Raw genomic sequence first — 21,435 nt, 5'->3', positions numbered from 1 at the left:
TTTGATGTATTCATCAAGCAGGCATTATTACAATTGTGTTACGAAATACACAGAAAGGAAAAACGGGAAAATGAAAATGAGACGCATATGCATTTAATAAAATAAAAAAAAAAGATACGAATGAAGAAAGCGGTAAGATAACACGCGTGATATGCATGTGTGTATCTTGAAAGAGAAAAAAAAAAAAAAACAGGAAAGAATTACAGATGATCATGTTTATCCTTCACCAACTATACGCAATATAAAAATTGAGTATACAGAGCAGAGCAGCGAGAACCATTTGTCCTAGTCCTAGTATTCATCACCATAATTTATAATCAATTTCAATTTAAATCTAATAAAAATGATGTTATAATACCAATACGTTTTTTAATTATTTCTCGACATTCAAAATATAAAGATTAATGAATTCACTTAGTTAAAAATTCAAGTGAATTCATTATATATATACATATACACAAAAGAAAATATAAAGACGTTTTTAATAACTTTTTCTAAAATCTAATTTTAATAATTATTAATAATTATTATCTATTATCATTGCAATTATTCAACGGATAATATAATTCGAATCACGAATCTGAATTACCGATTATTTGTTTTATTAAAAAAAAAAACGATAATCATTATTTCTACTATTACCATAAATGGGAAAAGAATCGAGACGAGAAATAGAATAGTCGTGACATCTAATGGAATTTTGTGTTACTTGTTCTTAACCTTAAAAAACATCTAACGCCATCTAACAAGCTATGATCTAAATACGCGTATAAAATTAAAAAATAAAAATTTGTAAAAAATAAAAAATTCCTAATTTTAGAAACTGAAACTAAAATATTACCTATCACCACGAAATATATTTTCATATTTTATTTTATTTTTCTATCGAATATTTGTTATTTTTAATAAAATTATGTTATAAATTTTCATTATTAGAGTTAATAATATTTTATTCACATCGTGTTAAAAATATTCAAAAAATTTTTAAGATAATTTACGAATAATACGTAACAAATTGTAAATGAAAATTATATAACTAATAATTCAATAAAAAGGAATCATTAAAGTACTTACATATTGAGAGAATCTACTTTTCTGTCATCATGGCGTCCATATTGAAATCCTCTTTCCCGCCTAAACTAATTACAGCAATCAGCTATTTATCTGCACAAAAAAACCAAATCTTTACAATAAATGTATAATATCATAAAATAAAATAATAACCTAATAGTTCAAATCTTATTTTTAAAGCTAATAATACGAAATATTTGATTATATTTGATCATAAATTAACTAATGATTAAATACACGAAAAAACGTATTTCTTAAACAATTATAATAATATTTAATGAATAATCAAATGTAAAATACGTAATAAGAAAATAATAATAGTATAAAAAATAAGAATAACAACTAAATAAATATTATAGAATAGTTATATTACGCACCACACACAAAGCATCTAATCGTCACGAATTTCGACAATAAAATGACACCGATGTATCGAGTTACAAATGGAGAGGGGATATACACAATTCGATGTACACAAGTCGAAACGTGTCGAGCGTGGCATTAACGCGACCGTCAATTTCCTGGAAAGGCTGAATAAGAAATGTTTTCAGCCTTGAGGCACTAACCGTAAAATCAAAACAAATACAGAAATAACACACGAGTTGAACGTACGACGAATAGACGCATTTAGGAAATAAATATATGGGAGATATATATGTATATGGAATATGTATGTGTGAATAGATTATAACGAACTACCTATTTCCACCTTTGTGAATAAAAAGACTAAAGAAATCTACGATAACTATATGATAAATAATAAAATAAATAAAATCTTACCATATCTGCATGAAAATCGTTGGATTATTTCTTAATTTTAATGATGTGTGCAAAAACTTTCAAAGCCATCCCGCCATCGAAGCTTCAATCAAACGATAATCTGTACAAAGATATTCAATTCTGATATAATAATGATTAAACGAACACATATTGATTAGATATAGCTTAATAATGCATAATTAAACATAATAATCACAATATAATAGTGTATTAATAAAAATTGAACGTAATTACGTACCTCTGCCGGCGAAACACGACCTGTCACCACGCTTTTCAACTGTAGACTCATGCGCACTATGCTGCGCGCTGATTCGTTTCGCTACTAAATCTTAGCGACTTTCTGATTGGCTAGAGAAATATGGTTCTCTATTCACTTCAGCCGCGCGAAAATTAAAACATAATATATTATATTTCAATTGTATATTTGTAAATTTTTATAAATCAAAGTTACAAAAATATTCCGATTAAAAATATGAAATAAAAATAGATTATTATAATTAATTTAATATAAAAGTTATCCAAACCATTATCATCTTTTGAACATACATACTTTTTAAAAATACTCAAGAGATGGCGCCAAAGGTCAATTCTTATTTTATAATCTCTATCCTTGTCTTGTTATTTACTCTCTTTATCTATTTAGTTTCATTTACGCCACTCAAGAGATGGCGCTGATTCTCAATTTTTACTCTATCTCTATCCTTTTTTAATATTTGCTCTCCTTGTCTATACTTCTCATATATAAAATTCAGTAAATCATATTGTATGTAAAAATGTAACATAATATTTGTTTTATTTCTTCTCTTTTCACTTCTATTTGTAATTTTATATATTCAAATTCAGTTCAATTCTCATCAATCATTTCTAACATCTTATTTTGGGCTGAATTAGTAAATTTAATTGAGATTGAAACTAAAATGATTAGAGATCTAAAAACATGGAAAAATACATTGAATTTATTTTATATTATATTATAATATATTATAATATATCTAGTCTCGTGATAATAATTCATATTACTGTATGTTATATATATATTTATCTTTTTACACATATATATATATTTATCTTTTATCTTGTGTAGAGACACTATATTTTTGCATTTTGTATTTATTATAAATCATTTAAATTTGAAAACAAGACACGATTTCCATGTTTATATCGATTTAATTAAATACACAAAATTAAATACATAAATTAAATTAATTAGAATTAATTATATATTTACACAATTAATATTATCAATATTCAAACGAATAAATCATATATTATGTCACATGTAATCAAAATGATTTGAAATCGCATTAGATCATATTTCTAATTTTCATATTTAAAAATACACAACTTAACAATATAACAAACTCTTTATTAAACCACATATTTAATGTATTCAAATATATCCCATCTTGTGCTGAGTAAGAAGAAACGTTCTTCATCTTGTCAATTAATATCCATCATCTGACCATGTGATTGAATAATCAGGATAATATTTTTTCAGTATATTAACGGATACCTCGTGATCTGCTTTCCCAAAGCCCTGAAAATAAAAAATATATTAATAAACAATATTATTAATTGAATTATAAAGAATCGTTTCTCTTATTATTGTATTGAAATCTTTTCAATTTATAAAGTCCACAAGACATACAAAGAAAGATTAACTTGCAAATTGTTGATTCTGCTTCATAGATTCCAATAAAAGAAAAAAAATACAGGTGCCAATACATTTCAAACACCCTTAACTCTTACATTAATATCCAGACATTATGATATTTTTTTATTTAGTAATAAAAATTTGTCACTTTCTCTTTTTAAAAAATTTTTCTGAAATCAAAGAAAACAATGTCGAAGGTTTGAGTTATTAACATAAAATTACTTTCCCTCAAGATTCCCTATTTAGATTCAGAAGAAAGGGCATTTTTCTACAACCCCTACTAATAAACCTTGTTCGATCCATGGAATATCGTGGTAATCTCTAACTGGTATCGATGCGATAAGCTTTTATGCGAATTTCGTTGATCTTATCGCGTCCCTACCTTCCAGCCTCGAAAGTAGAATAATTACAATCGCCTAAAATCGAGAACCCTCGTTTTATAGACGATCATTGATAGGCCAAGTTTGCCCCACAAACACGATTTCAATCCGATTTTATCTCACGATTTTTATTTTCATTTTATCTCGATCATTCACTCGAGGATCGGACCCTTGAACGAGGAAGTTTTGAGTTTCTTTCGATTTATCAAAATCTTACATCGAAACATTGATAAAATAAATTCATTCATGTTAACAATGAAGCTCCATGGAAAATTTCGACGTATAATTAAAAAATCAAAGTTTTTGCGCGATGATAAAATTCCATCCATCAGATCAACGACTTTTTGCTTTTCGAAATTATAATTAATTGAGATTAAACAAACGAGAATGAACGAAAGTAGACGACAGATATTACGTATGCGTGCCAATATAAATCGTGTTAAAAGTGAAATCATAGCATGCATTAAGTTAATAGCACCATGTCCCGGATGGAACATAAATATATATGGAGAGAAAATCGTTCTTTAATAATTTGTTAATTTTTTGAAACGTTTTCTTTAAAACAAATTGAACATAATATGTCGAACTTGATTTTCAAAATGGCACGTTCAATTAAATTCATTTTCATTTTGAATGGATTTTACGTTTCAATAAACAACTTACAATCAACAATTCTTGTGAAAGTTTCAGATATATCGCCTTATCAGTCACAAAGTTGATCATAAAAATATTATAAAATTAATTAAAATCAAAAAATCAATAACTCTTTACCTCAAGAGACTTAATAGTTTTTTCTTTTTAGCTTCACATTTCATCAAAAGAAAAAAAAAATTTAATGTCTTTACATGTCTTCTTAAATATCCACTTGCAAAAAAATGAATGACATAAAATTATATTTCCTTTTCCAAACAACATAAAATTTATGTAAAACATTTTTTTCATAAAACAAATGTATCTATGAATTATTCAAAGATTCATTCTGTGTGTATATTTCCATGGTTTCAAAAGGGTTAATCAATCAAATCAGGAATATTTCATTGAGATTCGTTAATCCCTAAAATTCACCTGAGAATATCCAAAGACTTTAATGGTTTTATTATCGGGATCATGCTCTATTCTTCCACCTCCAAGGCATTTGAGTTGCAAACCGGAAATCGGTTTCACTTGTTCCCCAGCCTCATCGAAAATGTCATCTGAAATGAGAAAAATATAAAAATATAAGTATATGTGTACAAAGTCGATTAATATAAATGATATTCTGGGGAATCAAAATAACATGAATGACGTACAAATTATTTTGAGAAATGCATATTTATAAATTGGTATTTATAATGTGCATAATAATACATTTCATGTTTATTAAATACACAAGTAATTAAAAATATTATAAAATTGATACATTTATCATTAATTGTTTCTACTTGAATAAATATTAATAATTTTGCCAGAAACGTATGCACATTTTTAGTGGTAACAAAAACAAAAACAATTTGATCGAGCTTGATAATTCTAATGTTAAATAAATAATTCTTTCCTTTGTATAATATTTTTCGTATCGCATATTATCATATTGACTTTGAATTATAATTAATATATTGAAATAATAATTTAAAATAAACATGAAATTACAGCATAAAATTCCATTTTCTATAAGTTGAATTTATAATCATTGATTCCAAGTAATATCAGAAAAGCTAATAAAGCAAGACAGATATTTGCGCTCGTCATCGTAGCACAAACATTATTAATGACTGGCTGAAGAAAGGATTACAGCAGTTGAATTCATATAATAAAATATTTAACGATCAATAAAGGAACCATGATCGTAAAACGATAATTGTAAGGTATGCTTCTGAAGCTGATTCATTATAGAGAAATTAATAGATTATCGTTGAAGAAAGAAAGAAAGAAAGAAAGAATTTAGCCTGAAAAATTACTTTTCTCGATTCCCTTTGTTCTTTAAATTTCTCTTAAATGAATCATAAGAAAATTAAAAAGATTTAATCATTCACATAAAGAAATTTTTATCATTCATACATATGTATATATGATTATATATACAGATGTAATATTAAAAACAATTTTCACAAGTAGTTTTATATAATAATAGACTTTATACTGGGTGTATAATTTACTTAGAAATGAAATTATTATTTTTTATTATTTAGAAAAGAAATAACAAAGAATGGATAATATAAAAAGATATTTTAGATAAATATATGTTTTTATAAAATATATTTATGTTTTTAATTTTGAAATATGATGATAGAATAGAAGTAAAAAAATTATCAATTGGAGGATTTTATTTTAGCAAAATAGCTTAACTGGTTGTGATTTTATCTCCGAAATTTATATGGAAAATAAAAAAAAAATCACAAAAAAGTTCATAAATTCAGATTGCAATAAATCAAGTTTTAAATGATCACCATATGTTAAAGCCAATTCCAGAATTCCAATTCTCTAAATTAATAAATTTCATTTCTATAAATGCTAAAAGCAATATCGGAAATGGTACCCACTTTCAGCATGGTTATGAAACAACATTATAAATACGATTTATATTTAAAATCGTTATTTCTTTTTTTAAAAAAATTTTTTTTTGCTAATAAGCTACTTTTCATTGACAAAATTCTTAATTAATCCTACTTTTTCTTAAATATGTATCATCAGTTAAAAGAAATCACTAATATGTTCCAAGAATCCAACAAATTTGAACAATATATAATAAAACTAGAATAAAATTTCATAAAGTCTCTCATAAATTCTTGATTTAAAAAAATTACTTTTCACATTTCTATAGCTTTAATTTTCAATCAATAACCAATTTTTGATAAATAGAAAATGAACTATCTTTACCTTCAAACGTTATGTTAAATTAGAATAGAATAAAGATGAAAATTTTTTATTCATAATAATACTTTCCATCTCATACTCAACAATTCTATCAAGCTTCTCAAAACCCCTGAATTTTCGAATTCAGCTTCGATTCTTCCATTCATCTTAATTCTCAATTTCAAACGTTAAACAATTCAACTCTTCCAAAAACCTAATCTACCTGTAAATTATAAACAAACGAAGATAAAATAAATTCTGGGGAGGGGAGAGAGGGAGAGAGAGGAAATAAACGTGCTTTAAAACCAATCAACCACCAATTCAAACACATCGGTTCAAGCGTCGAAAATGTTGATCCAAAGCGATCGGTGTAAAGCTTTGCAATCGGAACGAAAACGTTCAGATTTGCCACGAATTGCAAGCTCTCTCTCTCTCTCTCTCTCTCTCTCTCTCTCTCTCTCTCTCTCTCTCTCTCTCTCTCTCTCTCTTCTGCGCAAAGGTCGTCGGATTCTGGTTAATCGAGGCGTGTGCCTGTGACGGCCTTTGTGACACGTAAAAGTACGCGTTTGGCGACGCTGGTAATCCACGAGTTTCCTAGACGAAAAAGAGCGAAAGAAAAAGAACAGAAAGAGGTTAAGGCGCGTTGGAAAGAGTTTTAAATTTTGGAAATAAAAAAAAAAAAATAATAATAATAATAATTGCACGATTCGATGATCGATTTTTTCGATCGAATGTTTGAACAATTTGAAACGAAAGATTGATGAGATTTTTGTCAAATTACAAATTCTAATATCAATTTCTTTTTTTTTTATTCATTTCATAATTGAAAAAATAATTATTTCCCTTTTCTTCTTCAAAAGGATTTGATGATAAATTAAAGAAAAAAGTATATGTATATATAAATTACACGTAAATCTTACTTCACACAGAACAAATTATAATCATTTTGTTAAAAATCAGTTATTCAATAAAATTAATTGAAAGACTAGTGATTCTGTGCACATTGAGAAGAAAAATTTGATTTCTTCTCGTTCGTAATTTCCAATACTCGACAAATTCGAAAAAAAAAGAGAAAATAAATAAATTACACACTAAATATACATATATATATATATAGAACGAAATAAATTATTTCGCCATCCATTTGCCAAATAATCATTCTACCGAATACGAATTGAATTCGACCTCGCACGAAACACGCAAATCGTTTAATTTCAACGATCCACGAATAAATGATACGAGTGGAACAAATTTCGAATCGAGAAAGGCTCGACGAGGCATTTATTTGTCTTTTGACGTGGTTATACAAGGGAAGAAAGATCTCCGCCAGAGATCATCGCAATTTGATTCATATTGATGAGATCCATTGTCGAAGAAACGAGTTAAAAAAAGGAAAAAATCTTTTGATTTTCTCGAAGAAAGGGAACGAGATAAGAACGAGAGATCGTTCCACGGCTATTGGAGGATGACCCTTGCCCCTTTCCAAACGGAATTCTTTTCTTCGTGGTATAGGCAAGCTTTATTATTACGCCTTTCAACGGGAAAGAGAAAAATTTGTGTTTTTCTTTTATAAATAATTGTGATTTTTTTTATCAGAGCATTCGTTGAAATAGCGGATTATAAAAATTAAGGAAAGAAAATTGTTTTTATCAGAATTTGAAATTGTTAATTAAAGAAGAATCGTCGAAGATTAATATAGAAATAATTGTACCGAAAAGTTTATCAAATGAATTATTTAATAATATTCGTTTGAAAGATTTCTTCTTCTTCTATTCCGCGTAGTTAAAGAATTATGGCCTGTATTGTTAGAGAATACTCCGCATAAAAGGATATAAGAAGAAAGAATTTATGTCGCATGTATTATTTAGCAATGTAAATTCTTTTTTTTTTTTTTTTTTCCTCCAATATAATACTTTTACATATAAAATATTCTCCTCGACTATAACTCTTCCATTCTGAGAGATTGAAAAAAAAGAATTTTTCAAACAAATTTAAAACCAGGTTCACCTGGTGGCTATCCAAATGATAAAAAGTTAATACATTTATTCCACCCCATCTTTTCACAACTTCGAACCACGTTGCTTGGCAAAAATATTTCGTTATCGATCATATAATCGGAGGAAAGGAAACGAATATAATGCAAAAAGCGATATCGATACGCGATACTTTTCGTGGAAAAACAATTTCTCAAACTTTACACTTTATTTTATCGTAATAAGACACTTTGATGATCAATAATGAAAAAATAATTTCATAAAAATAGAGAGAAAGAAGAATAGATATAATAAAAATAACGATTGAAACTAAATAGTATACCCCAAATATTCCAAATTGGACCATTGATCATCCCTTCTCCAAAAAAAAAAAAAATGGCTGCCATTCGACTTGGATGACAAAATACCAGTGCATATTAAACCCGATTTCATTTGTTCGGTGATCGAGGACACGCCACAGCGTGAAAAATCGTCGTTCGATTGCAAATCGAAAGCGATATGTGATATTTGAATCAAAGAAAAAAAAAAAAAAAAGGAAAAACGGCATCGAATAGTATCTTCTTCGTCGCCGATTTTTTTCGAAAAAAAAAAAAAGAGAGAAAGGGTGGAGGAACACGGGTGACAAACGAGGCTGCGTCCCGTTTCTCGACCTCGTAAAACTTTGACGGGAGAGCGTTTATCTTCGACCCCCATCGAGGAGGGCAACGCCACCCCTCCATTAATTCCTTTGAAAGTCTCGATACTGGATGGATCGAGACGCTGAATAATGAAGAGATAAAAATGAAAAATAATGGATGGAAGGAGGTAAGGTTTCCCCCCCTCCTCCCTCCTTATTGCCTTCCTTCGAATCATTTCTCCGAAACTAATATCGCCAATATTAAAAAAAGGAGGATTTCTCAAAGGTAATCCTTTAATAATGCTTTTCAATAACGTCAACGAGAATATATTAATTCGAACCAACATCTTCTTCTCTTTTTAGACCTCGAAGAATCTTGATCCTCAACCAATCTTTTCGAACGTGTTTCTTCCAATGATCGAGAATAAATAAAAATAATCGAAATACCTTCAATCTTTAAATATATTACAATAGGAAATGTTGGCGGTGTTGTTTGCATTTATAGGTTACATTTATGGGACACCGGGATATCGACATGATCGCGCGTTGGTACAATACCAGTCGCAATATACGGAAGCGTGGGAGTGTGGGGCGAGGAGAAATCGATGAGGAAAAGACATCCCTGTCTCTCTCTCTCTCTCGGTGGGTAGTAAAAGCACGGGTGGGTAAATCGCTAAGTGAAAAACACGGTAAAGATGGAGGGCCGAGTAGCTTCCGGTTCCTAGGTCTGAAAGAGATCTGCTGCCTTCGACGAAATTGGCTTCCGCTAAAATTTGTTCTGATCCCTTTTGTCAGAGGGAATATACGGAAAAAAAAAAAGAAGAAGAAGAAGAAGCAAGTAGCTCTGCTTAAAATATTCAAGAAGTTTCCAAAGTGTTGTACAAGTTAGACGAAACAAAATGGTGTTAATAATATGGAATTAGAAGTTCTCTCTTTCACTTCAATTCAATTCGTCCTCGTGTAAAAATAATTAGTAACATTTCCCAGCAAAATGGATGACAGAAAATTCGAGTAAAATTTAACAATAATAAAATTTCCGCGAAACACGTTTCCTCTGTTTCTCTTTGTATTTCATAGGACTTCGAGGGATTCGAGATCTGCTGGAAATCTGATTCATTTCGTCGAGGAACAAGGGAACGCGATCGCGGCACGCTGCGATTCGACCAGTTAGAAAGGTCTATTATCGAGGAGTCGTGGGTGGGTGAGAGAAAAAGATGGAGGAAAGTTAATTAGGGCGGCATAATCGTTGCTCCCCCTCAAGTTCATTATCCCGCATTGGGGAAGAATCGACCTTGGAAATTCAATTTTAACTCTTAAAATTTCGTCTCCAATTAAAAAATCAATCTTTTTGGAGGAGAAATTTCGATTAAAAATTTCGAAAAGAAACTTAGAATTCATGGAGTTGATTAATTTGACGAAATATCAGTTGCGAAGTTAATTAATTAAAAACAACAGTGAAATTTATTCGAGGAGGATTCGAAGCAGTTGAAAATCATTAAAATTAAGAGATTCGTTGAGAAATCATTGACGAGGAATACCGATTGCTAATTAAATCAGTGAAAATTCTGGAACGGATCCAATTTATTCATTTTTAGTGGAATTAGTTTGGTCTTTGCAAATTGTGAAAGAAGCCTTGCGACGATGGAAAATAGTTCAAGGTATATTCGACGAGTTTCGAGGATCGGGTTTTATGGATATGGGGATCCAACAACAACTCGTACTTGCAGAAAATTGGAAAACGTGAGGCGATAAATAAGTTTCTTCCAATAATTAATCGTCCATTTTCCATTCTTCCATGTGCCACCATTTTAACAATTATAATTAATACTTTTTATCCCTTTGCAATTTCATTCTTCCTCTTTCGATTAATAAAACTCTCGCGTTTCAAAAACTTTTGAAAATATTCCAATTTTATGTATACAATGGGTTCTTGGAAATTGAAGATTTGTCTCAACGCTTAGAGTTTTAATACGGTTTGTCTCGCATTGTTAAAGCCACAGTCTTTAAGCTTATTCTCTCGAAAACAGCTTAACTAAAGTTTTTAATCTCGTTCCATCTGATCCAAAATTTGCCCTCAATTCAAATATGTGACAAAGCTTCGAGTTGTAAGCTGATAAAATTGTTCGTCGTGCTTGCAAATTAACTGTTTAATTATTCGTAACACGAGTAAGAAAAATATATTTAGCTTCTTGAAAAATATTATATATTTTTCAAGGAAGATCAATTCTGCATGAAACAGCATGCACAAATTTCCCGTGAAACATTTCATTTTTTACAACGTAATTTTCCAATCGTATTGTTTCACGAATAACCGAATACTTTGTTAAATTTCATTTCAAAATTGTTACCCCTGTAAAATCTTTGCAAAATCAAATCTCTCGGTTCAGTTGATTACTTGAACTTGCGACAACGTTTTCAACGTCCCGGATGAAAGTTTCGATGCGACGGAGAACCAAAGTTATTTCGTTTGTTCCTCGCAACAAAACGACGACGTAAAATAAATACAGGCAAATAAATTTTGCGGAATTCAAGAAATCCGTTCACGATCTTTGAAATCTTGGCGTTGTTTTTACATCTTGGGGGAGGAGAGATTTTCCTTGCGGATACGTAAATAACGGATACGTCATAACTGCGCGTATCATAGTTTATAGCCCAAGTCGATTTTTCTCTAACGTCAAGCAAAAGGGAAACAAAAGATTTATCACGAAATTTAAATTTAAAAGTGTTTGATATTTAATTAAGACGACGAAATGCGAGATTGACGAAAAATTTTGTAATTCCGTTGCAAAGAAATGTTATATTAATTAATTAAATTGAAATATAAATGATACTGGAATGGACAAAGTAAGATTAACTTCCACTTTAATCTTTAATGTATCAATCTCGGCCAATCTTGGATAATTGAAATCATGACAACATCGTTGTACGATCAATCAATCCTTCCAAACTTCGTACAGCCATAAATATTCAAGGGAAAAATATTACATGGAGATACAAAGGATCAGAGAACCGGAAGAGAAACGCGATAACCGAAGTTTCGAAGCAAACGATCTATGGACTTTTGTTTCTGCGCTGATTGGGAAAGGTTCTCGTAATGATCGGCGAAATTTCGGCTGGCAATATTTTACGACGCGATCGAACACTCGCCTGATCCTCCTCCCCCTCACCCTTGCTGAAAGATCGAAGGGGGATGAAAAAAAAAATGACCCGGAGTTGGCAGAATTACCCTTACTTTCGATCGAATATCCTTGTAAGTTATGTATATATACATCCTTTCCATTATTTTGGAGTTAAATTAAACTAAATAAAAGTTTTATACACTTTCATCATGGATCCCCTGTTACGATTTATTATGCGAAAATATCAAAATGCAAAGAAGATTTCTCTTAGAACGTGTTCGAGGATAATTTAACAAAATATATGAATACTTATCGCGGATTCTGGAAAGAAGATTATTGTTGCGATGAGTCTATTATTATACACAATTAAAATATTTCCGAGGAGGATTTTTACAATATTTTTAAATAAATATTCACACAACTCCCGTGTATACTTTTCAAACTTTATCCATTCGAGTAACATTTAAAATAATTTGTACAACGTAAAAGCATTATATTCGTAAAAATCTTTTATATATTCATAAAAGTTTATCAAAAACTTTCATGTGTATATATATAGCTATAAAATAAAAAAACTTGGTCCATCTTTCATAAAAGCATTATATATCTAAAACTGAAACAGAAGAGACGGTAAAAATTAAACGAACTTGGCCACCGGAAGCTGTTTTAATCATCCAAGGGAAACAATATCCACCCTCATCCATTCCCGATTCAACTTTATACCATAATACCAAGAGTCCCTCGGGTGTTGATAAATTTGATAACAAGCTGAAATTCTTCGAACAGAGTCATAACTACGCTTTCAAACTTTAATCCATACTGTTTAAACAACATTTTCCATCCATAATCTCCGTTTATCTCCCGGTATCATAACCTCATTCCCTGATATATATACCATATTTTCCGATCTCTATTCGATGAAAATTTCTCTAAAAATACGCACAAATTTTACCAGCGACTTTTCGGCGTCGAAATCGACGCCGATTCGATTATATTATTATTATTATTTCTACGATAGATTAATTCGTTAAGTTAGGTTAGGTTAAATTAGGTTACTTTACTTGTTTCGAAACTTGGTAGACGATTGTTTCTAGGTCGATTTCGAGGTTAGATTGATTACTCTCTGTGAACTTGGGGGATGCGTGGGTAGAGAGCTAAATTGCTGTCCAAATTACTATAAAAATTTATCGACGATACGCGCTGTTCCCTCTGTTGAAAGTTGAATTTCCACACGATATAATATATACGTCGTCATATTATCGCTACTATGACAATCAAGTGAACGTCACGTGACCAGGCTTTCGTCAAATCACAAGCGTCGCATTGTGTCACGTAATCTGTCTACACCAATGATAAAAGGGATTATATATTCTATTATATATATATATATCTTTTCATTTAATTTGTTGGAGGGAAATCGAGTTCCTTGAATTGAGGATACTTTTAATGATAAATTAAAATATATACATGGTATAAAGCGTTCAAGATAGCAATCGTTTAAGGAAAAAGGAAATACACGCACGTGTTCTAAGCGCGACTTATTTAAAACCACAACCGCGTTGAAGTAACGTTATTCATTGATCGCTCGTTCCTATCGTTTCGCATTGTATCCTTCTGAACGTCCCTCATTCCGGAACGAGTTCCAGAGTTAAATCGATCCTCGTGGCCAACACGTGTAAAGGAAAGTTTGACAATCGAGGAAACCACGAGCCATTCAAACAAGAGTCGATACGTCGAGGTTTACGATCTATTAGAGAGAGAGAGACAAGAGTACTCGATAATGAAATATCCAATAATCAGAAGAATTCCATCTCGAAACTCGAGTAAAGGAAATCGGTGTTCGAGCAAATTCATTCGGTTCCACCCTGCTTATTTTTTTCACATTTTTACGATTATTGTTAGGATAATTACATGTAAACATGCAATCCATAGTTTATACAACTAATGCATGCAGTATCTTTGAAATTATGATAGAAAAATAGATTTCATTTTACATAATCTATTACTCTTATTTCTAAGAATTAGAAGATAACCGTGGTTATCAAGAATTAAGTTTGATAAAAAATTTGAAATTCCATAGATTTTTACACAAAATGGAACTTGATGAATTAACTTTTCTCGTTTAATTGGCCGTTTGTTCTCAAATTTAATCCTTTACTCGACGAATTATTCTCTTCAATTTCTCCAAGATGTTTGTTCCAATGTTATGAATTCGACATTAACGAATCGATCGAAAGGAACATGGATACCTACTTCCATTCCAACATCTTGTCAATTAGGGAGTTCGGATGGTGTTGCGGCGAGCAACGTGTCAATCAAATCTCGTGCGCTTATCAGTAGGAACAGTGCAAGCCTCGACACACGTTTCGAATTGATTTGCAATTGATCTGATTCCAATATTATCGGAGAGAATCGAAATTTCTTGGAAGAAATATTCGATATTCTCCGTCCAGAAAAATTAAAAAAAGCTTGCAATTTTTTAACAAATTCTAGAATATTTTTTTCTTATTTATTTTGTCATTTTGCAAAAAATTTATTATATTTATATGCAACTGTGTAACATTCTCAATACATTTAACAATTTTGAATACACCTACTTTCTATAGAAAGATTCAATTGTGAAGAATTAAATAAAATCATACTGATTGAAATGAATCTAAAATTTAAAAAAAAAAGGAAAAAAAAAGTCCCAGTAAAGTTCATTCACGCAAATTACTTTTTTCCTCTCTCTCTCTTTTTTTCCCTCGACAGAGTAGTTTCGAATCCCAGAAATAGCAAAATATTTCGACATTCGAAACTTTTTCGACATCTCGACCGAGGTATCGAAATTTCGAGTATTCCCAACTCTCTCTCTCAGCGTTCAGAAACTGATCGACCATTTGTTTCGCGTAATTTGTCCACGTTCCAATCGCGCTTAATTCACGAAACACGCACATTTTGCATTCCTGGATTAACATTCAACGTTGATTATACAACGACCTTTGATCTCATTTATCCCCTCTCCCCTCCTCCTCCTTAATGAATTATGCATATCGCACAAGTTGATCGAGCTTTCCACCCTCTCGAAATCCTCTCTCTCTATCTCTCTCTCACTCTCGAAAATTTGCTTCACCGTGAAATCGAAAATGATCGAGCAACAAATCCTGCAGCCCTGAATATCATAGTTCGATCGATATCATACTCGACGATATAGCATCTCTTTATCTCGCCTTTGGTACAACCTACAAGCCTATTTTTATCTACCAGAGTTTATCAGAGAAATTATTATTATTTAAATACTATTTTTTTTGTGCCAGCTCATCTTCGTGTCAATTTTTATCCTTCCAAGGCCGATCGATTAAAAAATCTAAAACTACGAAAAATCGACTACTACTTGCACCGTAAGCCACCGTAATTTTCTCGAGGCGATCGTAATCTACGATTAGATGTGCCATTAAGATGAAAAAGCATGTTCTAAATAGGAGCGGCCATCCTGGAGAATCGATAATTATCCATTGCGGTTAGCAAGGGTATAACGAAGGGTGGAAAGGGGGAGAGGGGCGCCCGTGAAAGTCCTGGAGAAACGAGCTCAAGAACTGCTGCTGTGTGTGGCTTGGTGATCGTCGCACAAAGTGTTCCCAACACTTTACAGAGAAATTCACTTAACTGGAAAATTCTAATTCTAATAAAAATATCGCGCGAAGAACGTGAAAACCGAGAAAGAAATCAAGGGATGGAGACTCCCCTCTTCCCCAATATTTCTCGATTTTTTTGGAAATTTTTTTATTTCCTGATTTTAAATTTTATCGGAAAAATGCAAAATAAAACTTTGAAACCAACTTGGAAATAATCGTTAACGCTTTAACGTTTCGTCGAAAAATAAAGGGGATCTTTTAAAACATATTTTCGTGATATATATATATATATATTCTGAAATGTTTGCCACGCGAGGGACCACGAATTCGGTCGCCTCGTCAAGGTTGAAATCACGAAATCCAAGGAGCATCCTCTCCAAAGGAGACGAGAATCGAATTCAACACGTTGAAATACGCGAAAATTGAGGAGTTTCGAGGAGTTATAGTTCGAAGGGACACGTAGAACGAAAGTAAGGGAAGTGGAAGCGTTTGCAGAAGAATGTATATGCACGTTGAATTATCGAACGTGTTTGAAAGTTTGCTTGTTTCGCGTGGAATTTTTGATCGATCGACAGCTAGAGAACAGCTAATGAAATGAAATAAAATTACCACTACCAGGCGTTAAATTATTCCAATTAAACGACAATGATTAGATCCTAGAGATTCTCTCAAGATTCTTAAGATTATTGATATTTGTTCGATGAATGAATGAATTAAAAAAAAAATAAAAATAATATTTTCCTTTCGCAAAGTCTTGGCGAAGAAGAGAATTGAAGGAGGTTCGAACACGTGGAGGATGTTTTCGTGTCAAGGATCTTTTATGAGCGATCAAATTAAGGAATAGTAGCCGGATTAATTATGTTAATTTGCGTCGTCAGAAAATTGATTAGCCTGAATCCGTGCGAGGGGGGGAATTAAAATTTAATTTAATTTAAAATTTAAAGTTTATCGAGGGGAGGCGAGAAATTTCTCCATATTTCAATGATTCGTGTCATTCAATCAAGTTTATCCTTAAAATATTCCTTCGTATATTACAGCTATTATATCTTGATCAATAACTATTAATTTTTCGTTTCCTTTTTTAATTTCGATACATTTATTTCTACATTTTTATTCCATTAAAGACTCTATTTCCTAAATAAATAAATAGAATAAGGATATCCAGAAGGAAAAAGAAACTCAAGAAGTAGAAAGAAATTGAAAGATCTTTGATATTCTATGTATTCGTTATGTGATTAAGAATATCGTTCTTTAAAAGAGAAAATTTATTCGTACTCGAAACAACATTAATTTCTAATGAATATTCGCGCTTACCAATGAAAATAAAATATATAATATACATCACGAAAAAAAACAATTATAAAATTATTTTAATCCCTAAATCCGTACGAGCATGTTTCAACTATTCAAAATGTGGTGACCAACACGTTGTCTCAAACATGTTGCGGTTGCTGGTGACTCGATACTAAACTTGTCACCAGAAGATAGTTTACCAGGAATTTACTAGAACTCCGTATATCTCGTTGACTAGAAAAATCAACTCGATGTACGAAGATAAACGATATGCACAACTTGATGAAAAAAAGAGAGGAAATATTAATCGAAAACGACCACGTTTAAATTCGAATTAGGTAAATAAGGGTTGAAGGTGTAATGAAAAGAGCATCAAAAAATTCCCAATCTCAATATTTACTTACCCTCGTTCCCAATGCATTTCAACAATCGAAAAGAATCGAATAAAAGCGATACTTCTCCTTCCTCCCCCTCGACGGGGGAAGAATAACGCGCGGCGCGGAATCAATAATAAGAGATTTCAGAAAACAGTGAAAATTCGCGTGAAATTCGCGCAAACAGGTAGTTTTCGAGGCAAACATTGGAGAGAGAGAAGGGCAGAGAGAAGGCCTCGGTTGACGCGTCAACGCCTGCGTCGGGTGGCTCAGTACTCGGCGAGCCGTGTTGAACGACGGATGTCGGGCACAGCGCCGAGCTGTACCACTCGAATAAACCGCGCTTCGTTGTAACAAAGGCGAAGTATTTCGAAACTTTGTCTTTTAGTTTAGAAATCGAATCGATCAAACGATTGAAAGCGTATATATATCCCGAGATTTTGAAATGTGTATTTCGCGTCTTCGACGTTTCAAAGTTTCAAAAGTGGAAGGATAAATTTTTTCGAAAATCGATCTTTCGAAAAGGAAGAAAGTTTGCAGAGTTAATCGAGAGGGTGAAATGTCACGATTTGCGCGGGATACGATGAATTTATAAAGAAAAGAAAAAGTTTAGTTTCGTGGGGATTCGTTTGTTTTTCGGGACGATATCTCGAGTTCCTCTCGAGGATCGAGGGAGTGGATCGAGAGAATCGGTGAAACGAAGATCGCGATAAAGTGGTTTGTTTACAGTGGAGAGAGTCAGTGATCAGGAGACTCGTAAGTAAAACGAGTCGATCTATGGTCGTCCTTCCCTTTGGAAAGAATGATATCGATCGTTTCCATTCCGATTTCCGTGATAAGAAATAATAAAGAAATACAGAGATTTCGACTCGTGAGAATAATCTCTGTTAAAAATACGAGATAATTTCTCCCGTTTTGATTATTCATCGAATCGAGTTCGAGCCACTGTACATTCTATATAATAATAATTCATTAATTATTCGTACGAATTATTTCAATATGGGAATAACTTTATCATAACGAAACGATAATAATCGATTTATTATAACGTGAAAGTGAAATATTTAAATCTTGGCATTTATTTAACCGGATATTATCGAATAATCTCATGATACGGATTTTCCATTATACATCTTATTATAATATTTCATCTCTGTTGTACTATATTTTACGACTTTGAAATTATTATATATATATATATTTAAAATGAAACAATACGCAATCTTTTTGTAAATGTGGGTATATTCTGCAACGATTACAAAGAATGTCTGAAATTTTCAGAAATACTTTCGATAGAACAAATTAATGTCCCGTATCATGTGGGCGCTTTATCAAAAGCTCAACGGGTGAAATAAATAAAAACGATTCGCGTATAAACACTGCTGCTTCGTAATTGGCTTTTTTACTTTTGGAGAAAGAAATTCACTTCGATAACAAACTTTTACATTACATATCTTTCCTTTTTTCCCCTCCCTTTTTTTAATTAAAAAGAACTTGTCCGTCTAAAGTCCCCTTGATAAGACCCATATGCGACGTATCTAACTATCTATATTAAATATCGCTTCGTAAATATTGATAGAATTAGTTTCCGGTTGATTTGAGAACGCGATCAATCTTTCTTTCGACATACGAACCAATAAAACGTATGATAATAATCAAAAAAAAAATGAGGAGAATTATTAATTCGAAAGAAACGATTATCGACGCAAATATGCCAATCTCGATTAAATTGTACTTCCTATTAATTAATTCCATTATTCTTATGCGTTCGACGAAATTTAAATCTTTCGTTGAAACGTATCATCCCCTTCGAAAAAAATGTAGCGCCACAGGTTCACACCAGTTTTTTTTACACCAATTGGAATTATTATTGACACAGGTGTCAATGGATGAAAAATAAATGAATAATGAAAAACAACACGCGTGTCCACGAAATGGCTGAAATATCCAACAACTATTTTCGCCCCTGTGACGTGGTATGGCGAGAATCTTTCTCGATCCGTGAAAACACACTCTCGTGAAAAATGGATAAAAATAGGAATAACCCGAGAAATTTACTTACTCGTTGATAATGAATCGATCACTCGTGGATATATTTCCTTCTCACGAAAATAAATAATTTCGTGCGATGATAACGAGAGAGAAAGAGAGAGAGAACTCGAGAAAATGTTAAAAATTTCCAGGGATGAAAAATTGGAAAGAATTGGAGAAGAAGATTCGATTTCTCGTCGAAAAGAAAAATTCCTCCTCCTTCGCGTTGATTCTAATTAATTGCGTGCAAGTATTAGAGGAACTTTTATTAATCGCGAATATTCGATGGGTGGGAATGAAATAACGTTTGGAATAATTTAACGAGCTGCCTCCGTTTCACCTCCGTCGAATATGGAGGAATAATTCATCGAGTCAGGTTTATAAGGGAAGATGATGGCCCGGGCTTTTCGAGACGCTGTCACTCCCGTGACGCGCGTCTCTGAATTAATTCGCGATTAATTATGCTCAGCCGTAATCCTGGCGAGAATCCCCTTGAATTCACCTGTACACACGGTGAATACCCGTACAGAATCGTCGGGATCTCGTGCGGATTAACGCGTTCGATACAGATCGTGGATTTTTTTTTTTTAAGGAATCAAGTTTTTTAATGAAAAAAAGTTCCATGGGAAATTCTTGAGCGAATTATTATAAAATATTTATCAGTGATTTTCGAGATTCGTTTGAAAAATTCTTTTTTGAAAGGATTCATGAAAGATGTTATACAATATTTCGTTTTTATTATTTTTTTTGTTACAGAAAAAAGAAAAATGAAATTTATTTTTATTCATTAAAAAACTTGATTCCTTAAAAATAATAAGAAGTTTGATCCGCGAATTATTTATTATAGAATATATTATAGAATTTATTATATATATATTATAGAATATTACAAGTGATTTTCAAGATGGTTCATTTGAAAAATTCTTTTGAAAGGATTCATGAAACGTGTTATATTTCATTTTTATTATTATTTTTGTTACAGAAGAAAGAAAAATGAAATTTACCTTTATAAATAATAAGAAGTTTAATAATAAGAATCATTGATGAATAATTTTCGAAGTTGGGAATAATAGTTCTCGAAAATGGGATAGAATTCAGCATTGTCCTGTCGCCGATAAACAAACCTTTTCAATTTTATTTACGCTTGTAATCAACCCCTAGCGATTCCATTCCACGAGAACTCGAGAGAAGCGCGCATTGGAAGCAAAATCTAGTCTCCTATGAATTGCAAATAACACAAGTAGCGGTAGAATTTCAACTATTTATCATCTCGTAACATTTCACAGGGAGTAGTTTATCGTGCGGGCCGTTAATCATCGGACAGAATGTTATTTCCCCAATATGGCGGAAACGTGAACATGGAATAAATTATTAATCGTCCACTTCGCGGATCGAACGACGAAATTGAAAGTGGAGAGAAACGTCGCTTTTTATCCCACAAGTGGAGTGCAATTGCGAAATTGAAAAACCTTTGTTAAAATTTCAAACGCTAGATCCAACCATTGGAAACATCGTCCCGTTTCGAGAGAGAGAAATTCGTTAAACTAAGCCTCGTAAACCAAATTCCACAAGTTTCCGCTCGAAGAATGTCGATCGTCCTCGTAATGGCTTCGAGAATTTGACAAAATGGCGGGAAATCAGTGATCGAAGAGGATATTCAAGTCGCTCAAATGGAAC

At 31.8% G+C, this 21,435-nt stretch overlaps 2 protein-coding genes and 1 long non-coding RNA gene across 7 annotated transcripts in view; 1 reads left to right on the top strand and 2 right to left on the bottom strand.

Annotated features, from left to right (window-relative positions):
* Positions 1 to 1,031: 1,031 nt before the first annotated feature.
* LOC102653804 lies at positions 1,032 to 2,183 on the bottom strand. The gene is made up of 3 exons (XR_003304367.1): positions 2,090 to 2,183; positions 1,852 to 1,951; positions 1,032 to 1,164 (listed from the first exon to the last, which is right to left on the bottom strand). It is a non-coding gene; the product is annotated as an uncharacterized LOC102653804 (long non-coding RNA).
* Positions 2,184 to 3,196: 1,013 nt separating this feature from the next.
* LOC100576467 (14 kDa phosphohistidine phosphatase) overlaps positions 3,197 to 21,435 on the bottom strand; it is a 56,347-nt gene continuing 38,108 nt past the window's right edge. Inside the window, exons 3-4 of the mRNA XM_003249252.4 lie at positions 4,951 to 5,078; positions 3,197 to 3,388 (exon numbers count right to left, since the gene is read on the bottom strand). Of these exons, the coding sequence (XP_003249300.1) occupies positions 3,296 to 3,388; positions 4,951 to 5,078 (221 nt within the window). The 3' untranslated portion in view covers positions 3,197 to 3,295. The remainder of the gene's footprint in view (positions 3,389 to 4,950; positions 5,079 to 21,435) is intronic.
* LOC551043 (phosrestin-2) overlaps positions 17,992 to 21,435 on the top strand; it is a 39,963-nt gene continuing 36,519 nt past the window's right edge. For all 5 annotated transcript variants that reach the window (XM_623439.5, XM_006558384.3, XM_006558383.3 and 2 more), the window contains exon 1: positions 17,992 to 18,483. The gene's annotated coding sequence lies outside the window, so the exon portion shown is untranslated. The remainder of the gene's footprint in view (positions 18,484 to 21,435) is intronic.

The sequence above is a fragment of the Apis mellifera genome, linkage group LG3 (genome assembly GCF_003254395.2).
Source record: "Apis mellifera strain DH4 linkage group LG3, Amel_HAv3.1, whole genome shotgun sequence".
NCBI lineage: Eukaryota > Metazoa > Arthropoda > Insecta > Hymenoptera > Apidae > Apis > Apis mellifera.
The sequence above is the reverse complement of the archived record's forward strand: the minus strand, read 5'-3'. Positions and strand labels throughout refer to the sequence as shown.